We start from the raw sequence: 12,830 nt of genomic DNA, 5'->3' as shown, positions 1-12,830 counted from the left end.
TGTTGTCTGTGGCAACCTGCCCAGTACCTGTCTATAGGCACAGGGAGCTGGCTGGTCCAGGGGCCCCAGGGCGGGTTTAGGAGCAGACTGGCTCCAGAGAGTCACATTGCTTCACCAGCTTGCTACGAGGTGGGTGGGCCCCAGCCCTTGCCTCACTTGTGTCTGCCTCACGGTCTCATAGGAACCGCGAAGCGCGGCAGCCCTGAGGGCCTGTCCCTAGTGCTGTCTCTGCGGTCAGAGTTCTTGTTAACCCTGGCTCTGCCCCAGGCTCTGTGACCTCCAGTAGGTCCCTGCACCTCTGAACTCTCCTGCTGCTAAATGAAGCGGCTTCCTGTACGGCTCTCATGACTTGTCTTCCCTGTGTCCACTTCACCCACTGTCACCACACATTCAAAGCCGTCATGGTGGGTCTGCTCCACATGACATTTCCTTGAAGGTTAAAATGAACTTCCGGGGCGCCTGAGTGGCTCAGTCATTTGGGCGACCGACTTCAGCTCAGGTCATGATCTCACGGTCTGTGGGTCGGAGCCCTGCGTTGGGCTCTGTGCTGACATCTCAGAGCCTGGAGCCTGCTTCGGACTCTGTGTCTCCCTCTCTCTCTGGCCCTCCCCTGCTTCCTCTCTCTCTCTCTCTCTCTCAAATAATAAACATTAAAAAAATTTTTTTTACATGCACTTCCCCATGTACCCATGTGGCCTGCTGCCTTGAGGCCTCCCTCTCTTCTGCACTCACTCTCCCCCAGACTCCCTAGGTATGAATCCTGTTTCCTTCCTCCCTATGAGAGCCTGAAGTAGCATTAACATTACTGGTGTCTCTGGTTCAACAGATGACATACCAAAAAAGAAGGTGGCTAGCATTTTCAGGCCACCATCCCCAGACCTGCTCGCATACTTGGATTTCAGCGTGTCGACTACAGGGATATTAGCAGGTGTGAAGGTGAGCCCTGTGATCATAGCTCTTACTTGCTTCAGCCTTTGATGGGGTGGGCGGAGAGGATGGTGGGTGTGGGTTTATGCAGGCCCTCACTCTTATCCACAGCTTGAAGCAACAATACTGTTCCTTGAAGTCTGTGTTAACTACCAGTAAACCCCGAAAATTAGGTCAGCCTGAGAATAGTGCATATTTTGATGTTGTGTGGTAACATCTAAACTCAGATTTACGACTATCTTTGGGAGCAGGTGGCTTTGATGAGTCTGTCTCCTTACCAGGAGCCAAGAGCTCCATTCAATTTTTTATTATTCTGAAATCTCATTTAGAAGATTTTTCGTGTACATTTTCCTGTGTATTATTTGGTTTGTATGCAGATTTGAGCAGCCACCCTTTAAGGAAATAAACGTGCCTGGCGGCTGTGGTTGGCGGACACTGTTCTCTCTCCCCTCATGTCACTGACCAGATCTTTCATTGTACTTCAGATGTCGCACGCAGCCACAAGTGCCTTGTGCCGCTCCATAAAGCTACAGTGTGAGCTGTACCCCTCGAGGCAGATCGCCATCTGTCTTGACCCCTACTGCGGCCTTGGCTTCGCCCTGTGGTGTCTGTGCAGGTGAGTGTGCAGGTGGTGTGCAGATGAGTGTGCGGGTGAGAGTGCAGGTAGTGTCTCTGCAGGTGGTGTGCAGGTGAGTGTGCAGGTGCCATGCCCACCTGCAAGGCTGGAATTGCTGCTGTAAGTCTTTGGAGCTTTAGTGCTCATTTTTGATACTCACGAGCCTAAGATACACATATGAGTGGGTTTGTTTGGGGGTGAAAAGGATTGGAGGCTGGGTCTGAAATTGAGTAAAAGAGTAAAAATATATTTTTCATTAAATATAAACAGTAATCATTACTAGTAATAGGGAAGAGACTACTTAATTTCATCAGATACTAGGAAGTAGTGACAAATCTTTGGAAGAAGAAAGCCAGGGACTCCAGCCGGCAGACCCTGACCCAAACTGTGATCCTGGATCCTTCTGAGGTGCTTGGAGGGAGACTAGACCCCTGGATATCACCCCTGCTCCTGCCCCCACCGCCCCAGTACTTTCTATCGAAACTCCCACTTGACATTAGGGCACAATTGCGTCCTGTTCTGGCTAGAAAAGAAGTGTCCTCAGAGAAGGAGGAGAGAGGTGGGCACCCCAGGCCCTTCTGGCGCAGGTGGACAGGGCATCCCTGAGGCTCATGGGCCGAGGACTAACACAGAGCCGAGGCCGCAGCTGTCCTGCTGTCCTGACCCTCCCTGTGCTCTCTCTCACAGCGTCTATTCCGGACACCAGTCAGTCCTGGTGCCCCCGCTGGAGCTGGAGAGCAACGTGTCCCTGTGGCTGTCAGCCGTCAGCCAGTACAAGGCCCGCGTCACCTTCTGCTCCTACTCTGTGATGGAAATGTGCACCAAGGGCCTGGGCGCGCAGACCGGTGTCCTCAGGGTGAGCGCACCCCCCTGTCTGCCACTGAAGCCTGCCCTGCACCCTGCTTTCCTTCATCTCAAAGTGCTCAAACCAGGGGCTCCTGCGTTGGTTCTAAACTGGGCCCCTGGGAACGTTTAAAAAAAAAAAACCTCCCAAGATCTGTTCAAGCCATTTATGGAAACAGAGAAAACCCTTTCCAGGAGTTGAGCCACACTGGCTTCATGGGCCCTCTTCCCTACACCTCCAGAGGTCACTCCCTTTATCGGCACACCCCACACAGCAAAGGAGAGTGTGAGACCCAGGCAGGGGTGCCGGGGCCAGAGTGCAGAGGTACCGGGGAAGGGGGGGCAGGTCCTATACTAGCTCTGAGCAGCGCATCTCAGGGTCCCCTGAGGCCTGGGGTGGAGCCAGAGCTGTGTGCAGGGGCGGGAGCCACCTGGATGCCAGGAGTGGGGGGTGGGGCACCCTCCAGTGCATCCAAGCTTAGGACCCTGAGGAACCAGGACCAGCTGGGGAGGTGGGATCTGCATCTCCACCGGGACTAGCCTCCCTGCCCTGCCCGCCCTGCCTGCAGACGAAGGGGGTGAACCTGTCCTGCGTGCGCACCTGCATGGTGGTAGCTGAGGAGCGGCCCAGGATCGCGCTCACACAGTCCTTCTCCAAGCTGTTCAAGGACCTGGGGCTGCCAGCGCGCGCCGTGAGCACCACGTTCGGGTGTAGGGTCAACGTGGCCATCTGCCTCCAGGTAAGGCCTGCACCGGCCTCCTGCAGTCCTTGTCCTCCCTGCGTGCGCTGTCCTCCCTGCTTGCCCTCTGAGCCCTTGGTGTTTTCACTTACACAGAACCGGTCAGCTTTGTGAGCCAGGAGGTTGTTATTTAAAAGATGTTCTAGTCTTGTTGATGAACAAAGGCTTACTTGGAAACAACACAAGTTGTTCTTGAACAGTGACTATTAACTTACCCGGAAAAATCTCAAAGGATACAATATGTAGCTAATTTTTTAAAGCAAGATAAACTTGTAAAGACAGTTAGCAATTTTAAATTGAAACATTAATTAATGTGGTGATTTGTATTGCCCTAAATTAGTTTTTGAAACATTAAGGTATTTTACTTATTAAAAGGAAACACGAAGTTTCAGAAATTGAATAGCTCACTGGTAGTGCTGTTTACTGCTTCTTCAGATGACTGGCTGTTTTCCAGATTTGGTGCTAGTATCTCCATTTCACTTCTTTCTAAAAACATACTGAACGCCTTACTCCACGAAGCGGTTCCGAACTACAGGGCAGAAGAGGCATCACTGGAGCCAGAGCGGGCCCAGACCCCGGGCTGTTGCCAGGCTTCCGGGGCCTTTGCTCAGCCCTGGTCCTCGGCCCGTGGCGCACCTGCCGGGCACAGGGCAGGTCTTACATGCAGAGACTGTCCTCCTGTTCTCCTGGCATTGCTGCTGATGTCCTCTCAACCTTGAAGACTGCTATCCTCTCCAAGCCACAGACCCTTGCTATGTGGCAGGAGGAGGTGGGCTAGGGTCCCCTCCTAATAGCCCTCTCTAGTGTAGAAAGTATGGCTGAGCATTGGTCAGGCTGTTGATGCACAGTTAGCGGCTCTAAGTGAAGACCTTACTCTCTGCTCAGCATTTACTCGATATTGGAAGGTATCTATTCTATTGTCGGCGCGTGGGATGCCACGTATGATTGCGAAAATCTTAATGGATTGTTCATGTTTGCGCTTTGAGATGCAGTGACGTATTTTGCTTTCTCTTACTGTGTGTTTCTCACGTGGCCTGTTGCTTTCTGTTTGTGTTTCCTGTGGCTGTCTCCTCCCTGTCTCGCTCTGCTGGCCTTCTTTGCCTCTGTCAGCCCAACAGGCTGGGAAAGCTGGCTGAGCAGGTACGACCTTGACCTCAACCTCAAGGCACCTCTGTGCTTCCCCCATGAGTTCATGTGACCTTCTTGTGAATTCCAGACAAATACATGTTTCTTTTGCTGTCTGACTTTGCTCACAGTGGATGTTATTGGCATGTTATATAAAAGCTCCCTTGAAACCAAATATAAGAGCAAAGCTATTTTCAAAAGAATTTAACAGTCCTAGCGTTCCTCTGGAGGAAGGGCAGTGTTTGGTCTCAAACAATCATTGTTGTTTTAATTCCAGGGCAGACATAGGTTACACTGTCTGGCATCTTTAGACAGTGATGTTGACCAGAGTGTCCATTTAATTCGATGTTTCTTATCGATTAATTGGAACATATAACATCCTCGGCAGGACCAGTGCCCAAGTGTCTGATGAGAGGAGAGCAGGGAGACGTCCTTCGGGCCGATCCCTGGGAGAGCCTCTGCCATGCTCAGCCCTCAAGAGAACCCGGTCGGCTAGTGAGAGGCCAGGCCCAATCTGACGGCTGGCGAAAATGCCTTCCAAAACCTACGGTGGTGTTTTCACCAAGCACAGAGTATAGGGACCAGCAGGAACAGACAAGCGTTAGAGCGGACATGTAAAACTGCAGGATTTGAGATTTCCAGTCAGTGTTATTGGACAAGTCTCTGAGTGTTGTCAAGCCACATAGATGTTTGGACAGAAGCCATCCATGCCCCTGGGCATGCTCAGTGCCCTGAGCAGAGCAGCTGCCTTCCTGGGCGTCCCCTGAGGACCCAGGAAGAGCTGTCACACGGCTTGTGCCCGTGTAGATGAGGACACACTCCTGAGAATGAGACGAAGGTCCTCTGCTGCTCTCCTTTCCAGGGCACAGCCGGCCCGGACCCCACCACCGTCTACGTGGACATGAGGGCGCTGCGCCATGACAGGTGAGGGCCCGCCACGCCCACAGGTGAGGTTCTGCAGGCTGGGTCTGCCCTGACTGGACCTCCCAGCACCCCGGCGTTCGCAGCTGGCTGGCTGAGTCCCCTGGGGGAGTCTGGGCTTCCTTCTTGTTCTCTTGTGTCAGCACAGCTCAGGCAGCATCCCTGTATCTGTTGTTGTCATGACCAGGAGGGATGATGTCAGGTACGAACACTTGGCATGTGTCTTCTCGTGGGATAGAAAACAGGCAAACCAGCCAAGGCAAGGATGTTTTCCACATGATACCATTTTAAGACAGGACTTAGTTTTTACATCAGTAAATGTGTGCTGGGGGCCATGGTATGTACCTGTGAGTCTGGGTACCTCCCAGCTCTGAAGCTTGATCCTGGCTCTGGATCCTCAAACGTGGCCATGCTGCAGCTTGAGGTAAACAGTGGTGAAGCCTCCTAGGGTGGGGCCAGCTGGTCCAGGGAGGGCCCCAAGAACCCTAGAGCAAGCCCCTACCCTGAGCGGTGGCATGTAAGCCAGGCAGCTGGGGCTGGTGAATGTGGAGCTGGTAGTCGCTGCTCCAAGGTCACAGCAAGGTCGTGAGCAAAATCCTGGAGGTGTGGTGTTGTCCACTGACTGACCGTTACAGTGATAATCGGTTTCTGATTACCTTTTCCCTTGTTAATTTTTAGGGTACGTTTGGTAGAACGGGGTTCTCCGCACAGTCTGCCATTGACGGAGTCTGGAAAGGTAGTGGAAGCTGGGACTTACACCCAGGTCCTTTCTTATGTTAGCCCCTGGTGGGTGCTGAGGGCTAAAAATGTCCTAATGGGGGCACCTGGGTGGCTCAGTAGGTTGAGCGTCCGACTTCAGCTCAGGTCATGATCTCACGGCCTGTGAGTTCAAGCCCTGTGTCGGGCTCTGTGCTGACAGCTCAGAGCCTGGAGCCTGCTTTGGATTCTGTGTCTCCCTCTCTCTCTGACCCTCCCCTGTTCATGCTCTGTCTCTCTCTGTCTCAAAACTAAACATTAAAAAATAATAATAAAAAATAAAAATAAAAATGTCTTAATGGACACAGGTCAACTGTGGTTGGGACTGGGCTGATGCAGAGGGCTCCTCTCCTCCCCACTAGCACACACAAGGACACCTCTGAGCTAATGCCTAGAACGGGAGGGCTTCAGGTACAGAAGCCCAGAAGGATCTCCCACTGTGGGGCTTGAGGCCATGGGCCTCTTGGCTCGGGGCCCGATGCCTTCACGGGTATCTGGAGAGCAGGTGTCCTCAGAACCAGGGAATGTTTGAGGAAAGAAGAGTACCCACACGGCCCTACCAGGCAGTGATGAAGATGGGGATATGGCCTAGGTGCTGTGACTAAGCTGCTGGGCACCAGGAGACAGCAGGTTCGAGGGCGGGGCTGTGTCCCCAGTGTGGCCAGGAACAGACAGCCCCCAATCATAGGGCTTCCCACGGCTCTTGCCGCACATCGTGGTAGGGTCGAGAGCACAGGTAGCAACCTGTCCCAGACCTACACAGTCCCAGAGGTGAGACGTGGAGGCTGGCATAGCTCACGCAGCCTGGAAGGGCTGCCCCAGCTCTGCTCACACACCCTGGTGGTCACAGCTGCCTCTAGGGAGGCAGGGAAGTACCCAGAGAGGGACAGGGCAGTGGGGCAGCAACAGGACCAGCCCGTGGGTCTATGGAGGGGTGGGTGTGAAGGGTGAATGGTCAGACTCCTGAGGAGGGACAGCCGCAGTGACGTGGGGCAGAAGTCTCAGCTGTTGCAAAGGTCCTGGAGTGGGAGTGGGAGCTGCAGAGGAGCCAGTGTGGCTGAAGCTTCGGGGGGAGGTGGGAGGGTGACCGTGGGCAACAAGGCCTGCATCCACACCTTCCCGTGACCCTTTGACCCTTCCCACCTGCCTGGAGGTCCCCACTGACCTCTGTTTCATATGGGGAAGCCACCTGAGACAGAACAGGTGTCTGGGTGGCCTGACAGGGGCCCAAGCTTGGGGTCCCCTGAGCTGAGGCACCTCCCCTGGAGTGTTCTCCAAGGCTCCTGGGGAAGAGCCGGTGCCCCCGTGTGCCTGAGCCAGCTGTGCCCTGTTAGCTAGCTTCCCGGTGCAGGACTGGGGCTCATGGGGCCGACAGAGCCCCTTGCAGGCAGGCGTGGTGTGTGGACGGCACCCCACATTCGTGTGCCCTACAAGGGGCAGGTCGTCTTCTTGTGTCCTTAATGAAAGACCTCAGGTACGGCAGATGCTTACGGAAACAAACCCTCCTCACCCCTCTTGAAATCCAAAATACGGTCGGTTCTTAGGAACTGGGATAATTTTGCTAAGATTCACTATTTATTTTATCTGTTAAAGGGTCTCTTATGGGGGTGGCTGGGTGGCTCAGTCCATTATGTATCCAAGTCTTGATCTCAGCTCAGGTCTCGATCTCAGGGTCATGAGTTCAAGCCTGCTGTGCACTGGGGCATGTAGCCTACTTTAAAAAAAAAAAGTCTCTTATTTCGATTAAAATTCAAAGTCAAGTTTAGGTTGGTTTCTAACCATCCCCATCATTAACATGTGCACGTCACTCTCCTTCCAGATCCTCCCTGGGGTAAAAGTCATTATCGCGCACACGGAGACCAAAGGGCCCCTTGGAGACTCACACCTGGGAGAGGTAAGGCAGGGGACCCGGAGCCCCCATGGCCTCAGCAGCTATCCCTTCCCTTCTCCCCTATCCGTCCCAGAGTCGGGAATTCTCAGCAGAGGATTTTGGGTCCTGCAGGATGAAGCCCACCCCAGGGTTGCCCTCCAGCAAAGGGAAACCTCAAGTTCTGTAGGAACTGGGGGGCCTGAGGAGCTGCACAGAAACTGCACCTCCCCTAGAAAAGCAGTCCCTGAGGGAGGGTCCTTGACGCCCAGAGGGTGCAGGCTTTGCACGAATGCGTGGGAGTGGGTCTAGAGTAACGTGGGGCAGGGGGGACTGTCCCCCAGGAGCCTAGTAGAGGTCCGAGTTGGTCTGTTATGATGGGTTCCAGGCCTGCGGGCATGCCAGGAGGGCACAAGGACTCTTGTGGTCCCGGCAGATGGGGGCTCGGGGGTATTTACACAGGGCCTCCCCGGGGTCGCTTGGTGTCCCGATTGGAAGGTGTGCCTGTGCCAGGGCTGGGTGTGGTCAGCATGGGGCCTCCCTCAGCCGTCCCTCTTGCTGGCCAGCTGGACCCTGGCCTGTTAGGGTAACAGTTTGCCCCCGAGATAGTCACAAAGGGTCTGTGCCAGGTTGGGAAACCCACCTCTTGGCAGAAGGCCTGTTGGCTGCCTGCGTCTAGAGCCAGGCGCTCAGTCTGGGGAGCAGACTGTGGGTCCTGGATGGGCCCAGTGTGTAGAAGGACTCCCTAGGGGACCCCACAACACTCTGGGTACTGCTAGCACGGGTGCGGCAGACAAGGGTGCATGGATGCACGTGAACTTAGCATGTCTGCAGGGCGAGTGTAGTGGCTGTGCCCGCTCCGTCCTGTGAGCCCTCAGCCCCCTCACCGGTCCCTCTGTGGATGTGGGACAAGCTCCCGACTCCTTCTCACTGTCAACAGTAGTTCAACGTGAGCAGCAGGGAGGCGCCCCTGTGAGCTCATCCGTGCCACAGAGTCCCACCGGTGGCTCCTAGGGCGAAGGAGGGGGCGCTTCGCTCCAAGGAGAGAAAAGCTGCTTGTCTGCTTTCTCTGTGCCTGCAGTTTTGCTCGAGCCACAAGACGAGAGACACTGAAACAACTCCCCCTCCCCCTGCCTTTGTTCACTCGGCCAGTGGCTGTCTCACGGCAGAACCTGTGCCCAGCATTTGTGATGTGCCAACATTCTTGTCCCCTGGGCCCCACCAGATCTGGGTGAGCAGCCCCCACAACGCCACCGGCTACTACACGGTCTATGGGGAGGAGGCGCTCCACGCTGACCACTTCAGTGCCCGGCTGAGTTTTGGAGACACACAGACCATTTGGGCAAGGACTGGCTACCTGGGTTTCCTTCGAAGAACAGAGCTCACTGACGCCAGTGGAGGTGAGGGTTACCTTTCACCCCCTGCACACGGGCCGCATGTGTGGTAGGGTCCGTCCACACCGCATGAGAGGCCTGCTGCTGTGGCCCGAGAGTCTGATGTTCATGCCTCAACAGCTCAGGGACTCCTGCTGACCCCTCACCCTGTGCTGTGAGCATGTATCTTCAGGTGCGGGGGTGAAGGACGTGGGGGTGCTCTGATAGCAGTTTTCTCTGAATATTACTGTTTTGCCACTGTGGGTGTCCCTCACTGGCCTTGGACCCTCGGCCTCTGCTGAGGATGTGGGGGTGTTAGTGATCAGGCCACCAGGCCCTCCCCTTGCATGACCCTGAAAGTTGCAGGGTCCCCTAGGCCACAGCAGGTTGACCAGATCGAGTCAGAACTTCTGGTGTCCCTACAGATGCTGCGTTGTTTCCAGACATGGTACAGATTATTTCTAAATATGTGTTCACACGTTGGCCTGACTTTCCTGAGGTGTTCCTGGCTGCAGAGGCGCCCTCGCGTGGGACCGAGGGGACGGCACCACCTCCAAGGAGGCCCAGTTGTCACCTGCTGTGTGGACAGCGGGCTCCTGTCCCACAGAGCGCGGCTCGGGGCTGCTGTGGATACGCGGAAGGTGCCGCCGTTCCCTGGGTGCCCTTCTGAGGTGTTTGCACCGTGTTCACAGAGCGGCACGATGCGCTGTACGTGGTCGGATCTCTGGACGAGACGCTGGAGCTGAGAGGCATGCGCTACCACCCCATAGACATCGAGACATCTGTGGTTCGAGCCCACAGGAGCATCGCCGAGTGGTGAGAGCCACGTCCCGCCCTGCCCGGTAGCCTCTGTCCCTGCAGCCTCTGTCCCTGCAGACGCTCTCCATGGGGGGTGTGCTGGCGGACACCTGCCTCTCCAGCAGCAGACCCCAAGGCTCTCGCAGCCTCTCTTTCTCGTTTCCTGACCACTTGTAAAGCAAGAGTCTGGCCCCCAAAACATGAGGTGTCTACAGTTATCCTGAAGTGTTTCTGTTTTTAATGTGAATTTTTAAATTTAAGTGGTCATGACTCACGATGACTTCACTTTGAAGGGAGCTTGAACTGGGACACATACAGCTTTCAACATCAAATAATACTATTGGTTCTTATGAAGGACTTCAATTAGAATAAAGATTCCCATAAAACACATTTAGCCCAACTTCAAATTATGTTGGGCAGTAGTGCAGGCCAACTACTCTGTACTTGCACCATTTCCCACTTGTCCATTTGCTCCCAGAAGCCTGTGCCCGTCCCATGCATGATGCCATCTACCCCTCCCTGTCCCTGCAGTGCCGTGTTCACCTGGACCAACCTGCTGGTGGTGGTGGTGGAGCTGGATGGGCTGGAGCAGGATGCGCTGGACCTGGTGGCCCTGGTGACAAACGTCGTGCTGGAGGAGCATCACCTGGTCGTGGGTGTGGTGGTCATTGTGGACCCAGGTGTGATCCCCATCAACTCTCGGGGCGAGAAGCAGCGCATGCACCTGCGTGATGGCTTCCTGGCTGACCAGCTGGACCCCATCTATGTCGCCTACAATATGTGAGTGCCGCCTGTCGACCCCACGTTCCTGAGACAGGTGTGGTCCCCGGCCTCCTGGTGCGGGAGCCGGTCAGAGGTGTTGGGGCTTGTGAGGACACCACACTGTCTGCAGCTGCCAGAAAAGACTCCAGTCTTCATGGAATGCTGTGCCCTCTGCTTTTACGGACCCGTCCCAAGGATCCCCAAATCTCATTTCAGGAGCCACTTCCTGACTATTTGAAGAAATGTTTTCATCTTCGAGGACCTTTGTCAGTCAGTATTTGAACAGGTGGGCGCCCGCGAGGGGGCCTGGAGTGGCTGCGGAAAGGGATCACGAGCGCTCTGCTGTGCTGCGAGTTTGCACTTGTTTTAGGCTAAAAATATCATTCTTGATTTTAAAAAGTCACTTATTTATTCTCACTTCAAATGACAACTTCATGTATAGAATTCCTGCCAGAAAGAACTTGAGGCCCCTGGGGAGGAGCAGAGTGATGGCGGGAGGCAGTCCTGGCCTGCCCTCCCCACTCTCAGACCCGAGGCCCCGCTGTGGCCACACGGCACTGCCTCTGCTGGTTTCATTATTGAAACAGGTGTGCCCAGTCGTCTGCATTTGTTGTCACGAATACTCAGTAAGTGCCATTTGGGGCTGTCAGCTTAGACGCGTTGTTTGGGGAAGATTAACCAGCATTTAGTCTTAAGCGACTGTCCCAGCTTTGTGACTTCATGCTGTGCCATTACAGTACCTGTTGTGGTAACTCCACAATATGAATTCTCCTCGGTACATGGAATTGTGTTGAATTGTTACTTTTATTACAGTTCAACAGACTTGGAAGCGTTGGCGGCAGCGTCTGAGGCTTTCAGGTCGTTCGTGCTATTTGCCGAGTGCCCTGCATGCAGTCTGGGGGCTGCAGAGAGACCCCTGCCCGCCTGGCGTTTGCAGTTTCGATTGTGTGCCTATAAAACTTGGCCAAACCATATTCAGTTATTTTATTCAAACTTGATGAAACTGATGTAATATAGTAAACCTAAATCAAAGAAGAGAATGTAAAATCCTTTAGATACTTTTAAGAATTTGAAGCAAAGCTCAAACCTTAAGACAGATTATTTTTATATAGCTATTAAAGAGTGTGTTACGAAGTTGTGGGGTTTGGGGGGGACTGAGGGTGGGAAAGTTTATGAATTATGCATGCTTCCTAGGAACAACCAGGCTTTTCAGGAATTAGCCTGGAACAGTGCCTAACAAAGCTATTATTAATTCTCTACCATTTTAAATTCACCACCAAATGGGTCTGGCTAAGTGGGCGGACTCTCACATCCTACTCATATTTGGCTACGAATAGCACGTGCATAGTAGTTCTGTTGCCTGTGGTGTTGAGCTGCGGCTAGTATGTCACAGCATACTGGAATTCTAATAACTCTATTGTAATTATGTACAGAATCTGTGTAACTTATTGTCATACAGATACAATATGTGTAACATATTGACATACAGAGGTTCTAGCGGCGGACTAATGGACATTCCTTAGAATGGGATGGCCAACGGGGAAAAACTACCTAACCCTAATCTTAATGTTGTAGTTTTATAGCAAACAAATACTGTAAAATTTTTGTATTGAAAGGTCAGTGGCAGTAAGACAAGGTGTCTTGTAAATTCAGATTTTAAGAAGCGCATTAAAATGTTTTAAAAGTACTCTCTGGGAATTCTGTATATCACACTAAAATTTTTTTATATCATTATGTTAATAAAAGGTATTGACTATTTGTAATTCTGCACTTTGAAATGTGTGAAAATGTTTTTTAAATTACCCCATATAGGATGTATTTTATCATGCGTTTTTTTTTTTCTGAATATAGAAGCATTTATGCCGATAGCATAAAATCTACAAAGCACATTCACGTGTAAAGAAGAAAATTAAGATCTCCTATCATCCTACCTCTGATTAATCGCAGCATTAGTGTTTAACAAAAATCCTTTCAGGGCTTAATTTTTTCTTTTTAAAGATTTTTACAAAATTAGGATCATATGCTTTTATATTAGTTTTTGTACTTAATAAATTACAGACTTTTTAATCTATGATATATATCTTCTACATGTTTTAACAACT

The 12,830-nt window shown here is 52.7% G+C and overlaps 1 protein-coding gene across 10 annotated transcripts in view; it reads left to right on the top strand.

Moving 5' to 3' along the window:
* Positions 1-12,491, top strand: part of DIP2A (disco interacting protein 2 homolog A) — a 118,245-nt gene extending 105,754 nt beyond the window's left edge. For 7 of the 10 annotated variants that reach the window (XM_023238583.2, XM_023238582.2, XM_023238578.2 and 4 more), the window contains 11 exons: positions 827-936; positions 1,413-1,543; positions 2,231-2,399; positions 2,956-3,126; positions 4,237-4,266; positions 5,114-5,175; positions 5,851-5,908; positions 7,748-7,822; positions 9,021-9,195; positions 9,861-9,984; positions 10,498-12,491. In XM_023238583.2, the coding sequence (XP_023094351.1) occupies positions 827-936; positions 1,413-1,543; positions 2,231-2,399; positions 2,956-3,126; positions 4,237-4,266; positions 5,114-5,175; positions 5,851-5,908; positions 7,748-7,822; positions 9,021-9,195; positions 9,861-9,984; positions 10,498-10,750 (1,358 nt within the window). In that variant the 3' untranslated portion in view covers positions 10,751-12,491. The other 3 variants (XM_023238580.2, XM_023238581.2, XM_045036463.1) reach the window with 2 other exon arrangements.
* Positions 12,492-12,830: the final 339 nt, after the last annotated feature.

The sequence above is a fragment of the Felis catus genome, chromosome C2 (genome assembly GCF_018350175.1).
Source record: "Felis catus isolate Fca126 chromosome C2, F.catus_Fca126_mat1.0, whole genome shotgun sequence".
NCBI classification, from domain to species: Eukaryota; Metazoa; Chordata; class Mammalia; order Carnivora; family Felidae; genus Felis; species Felis catus.
Note: the sequence above shows the minus strand (reverse complement) of the source record. Positions and strands in the feature narration are given on the sequence as shown.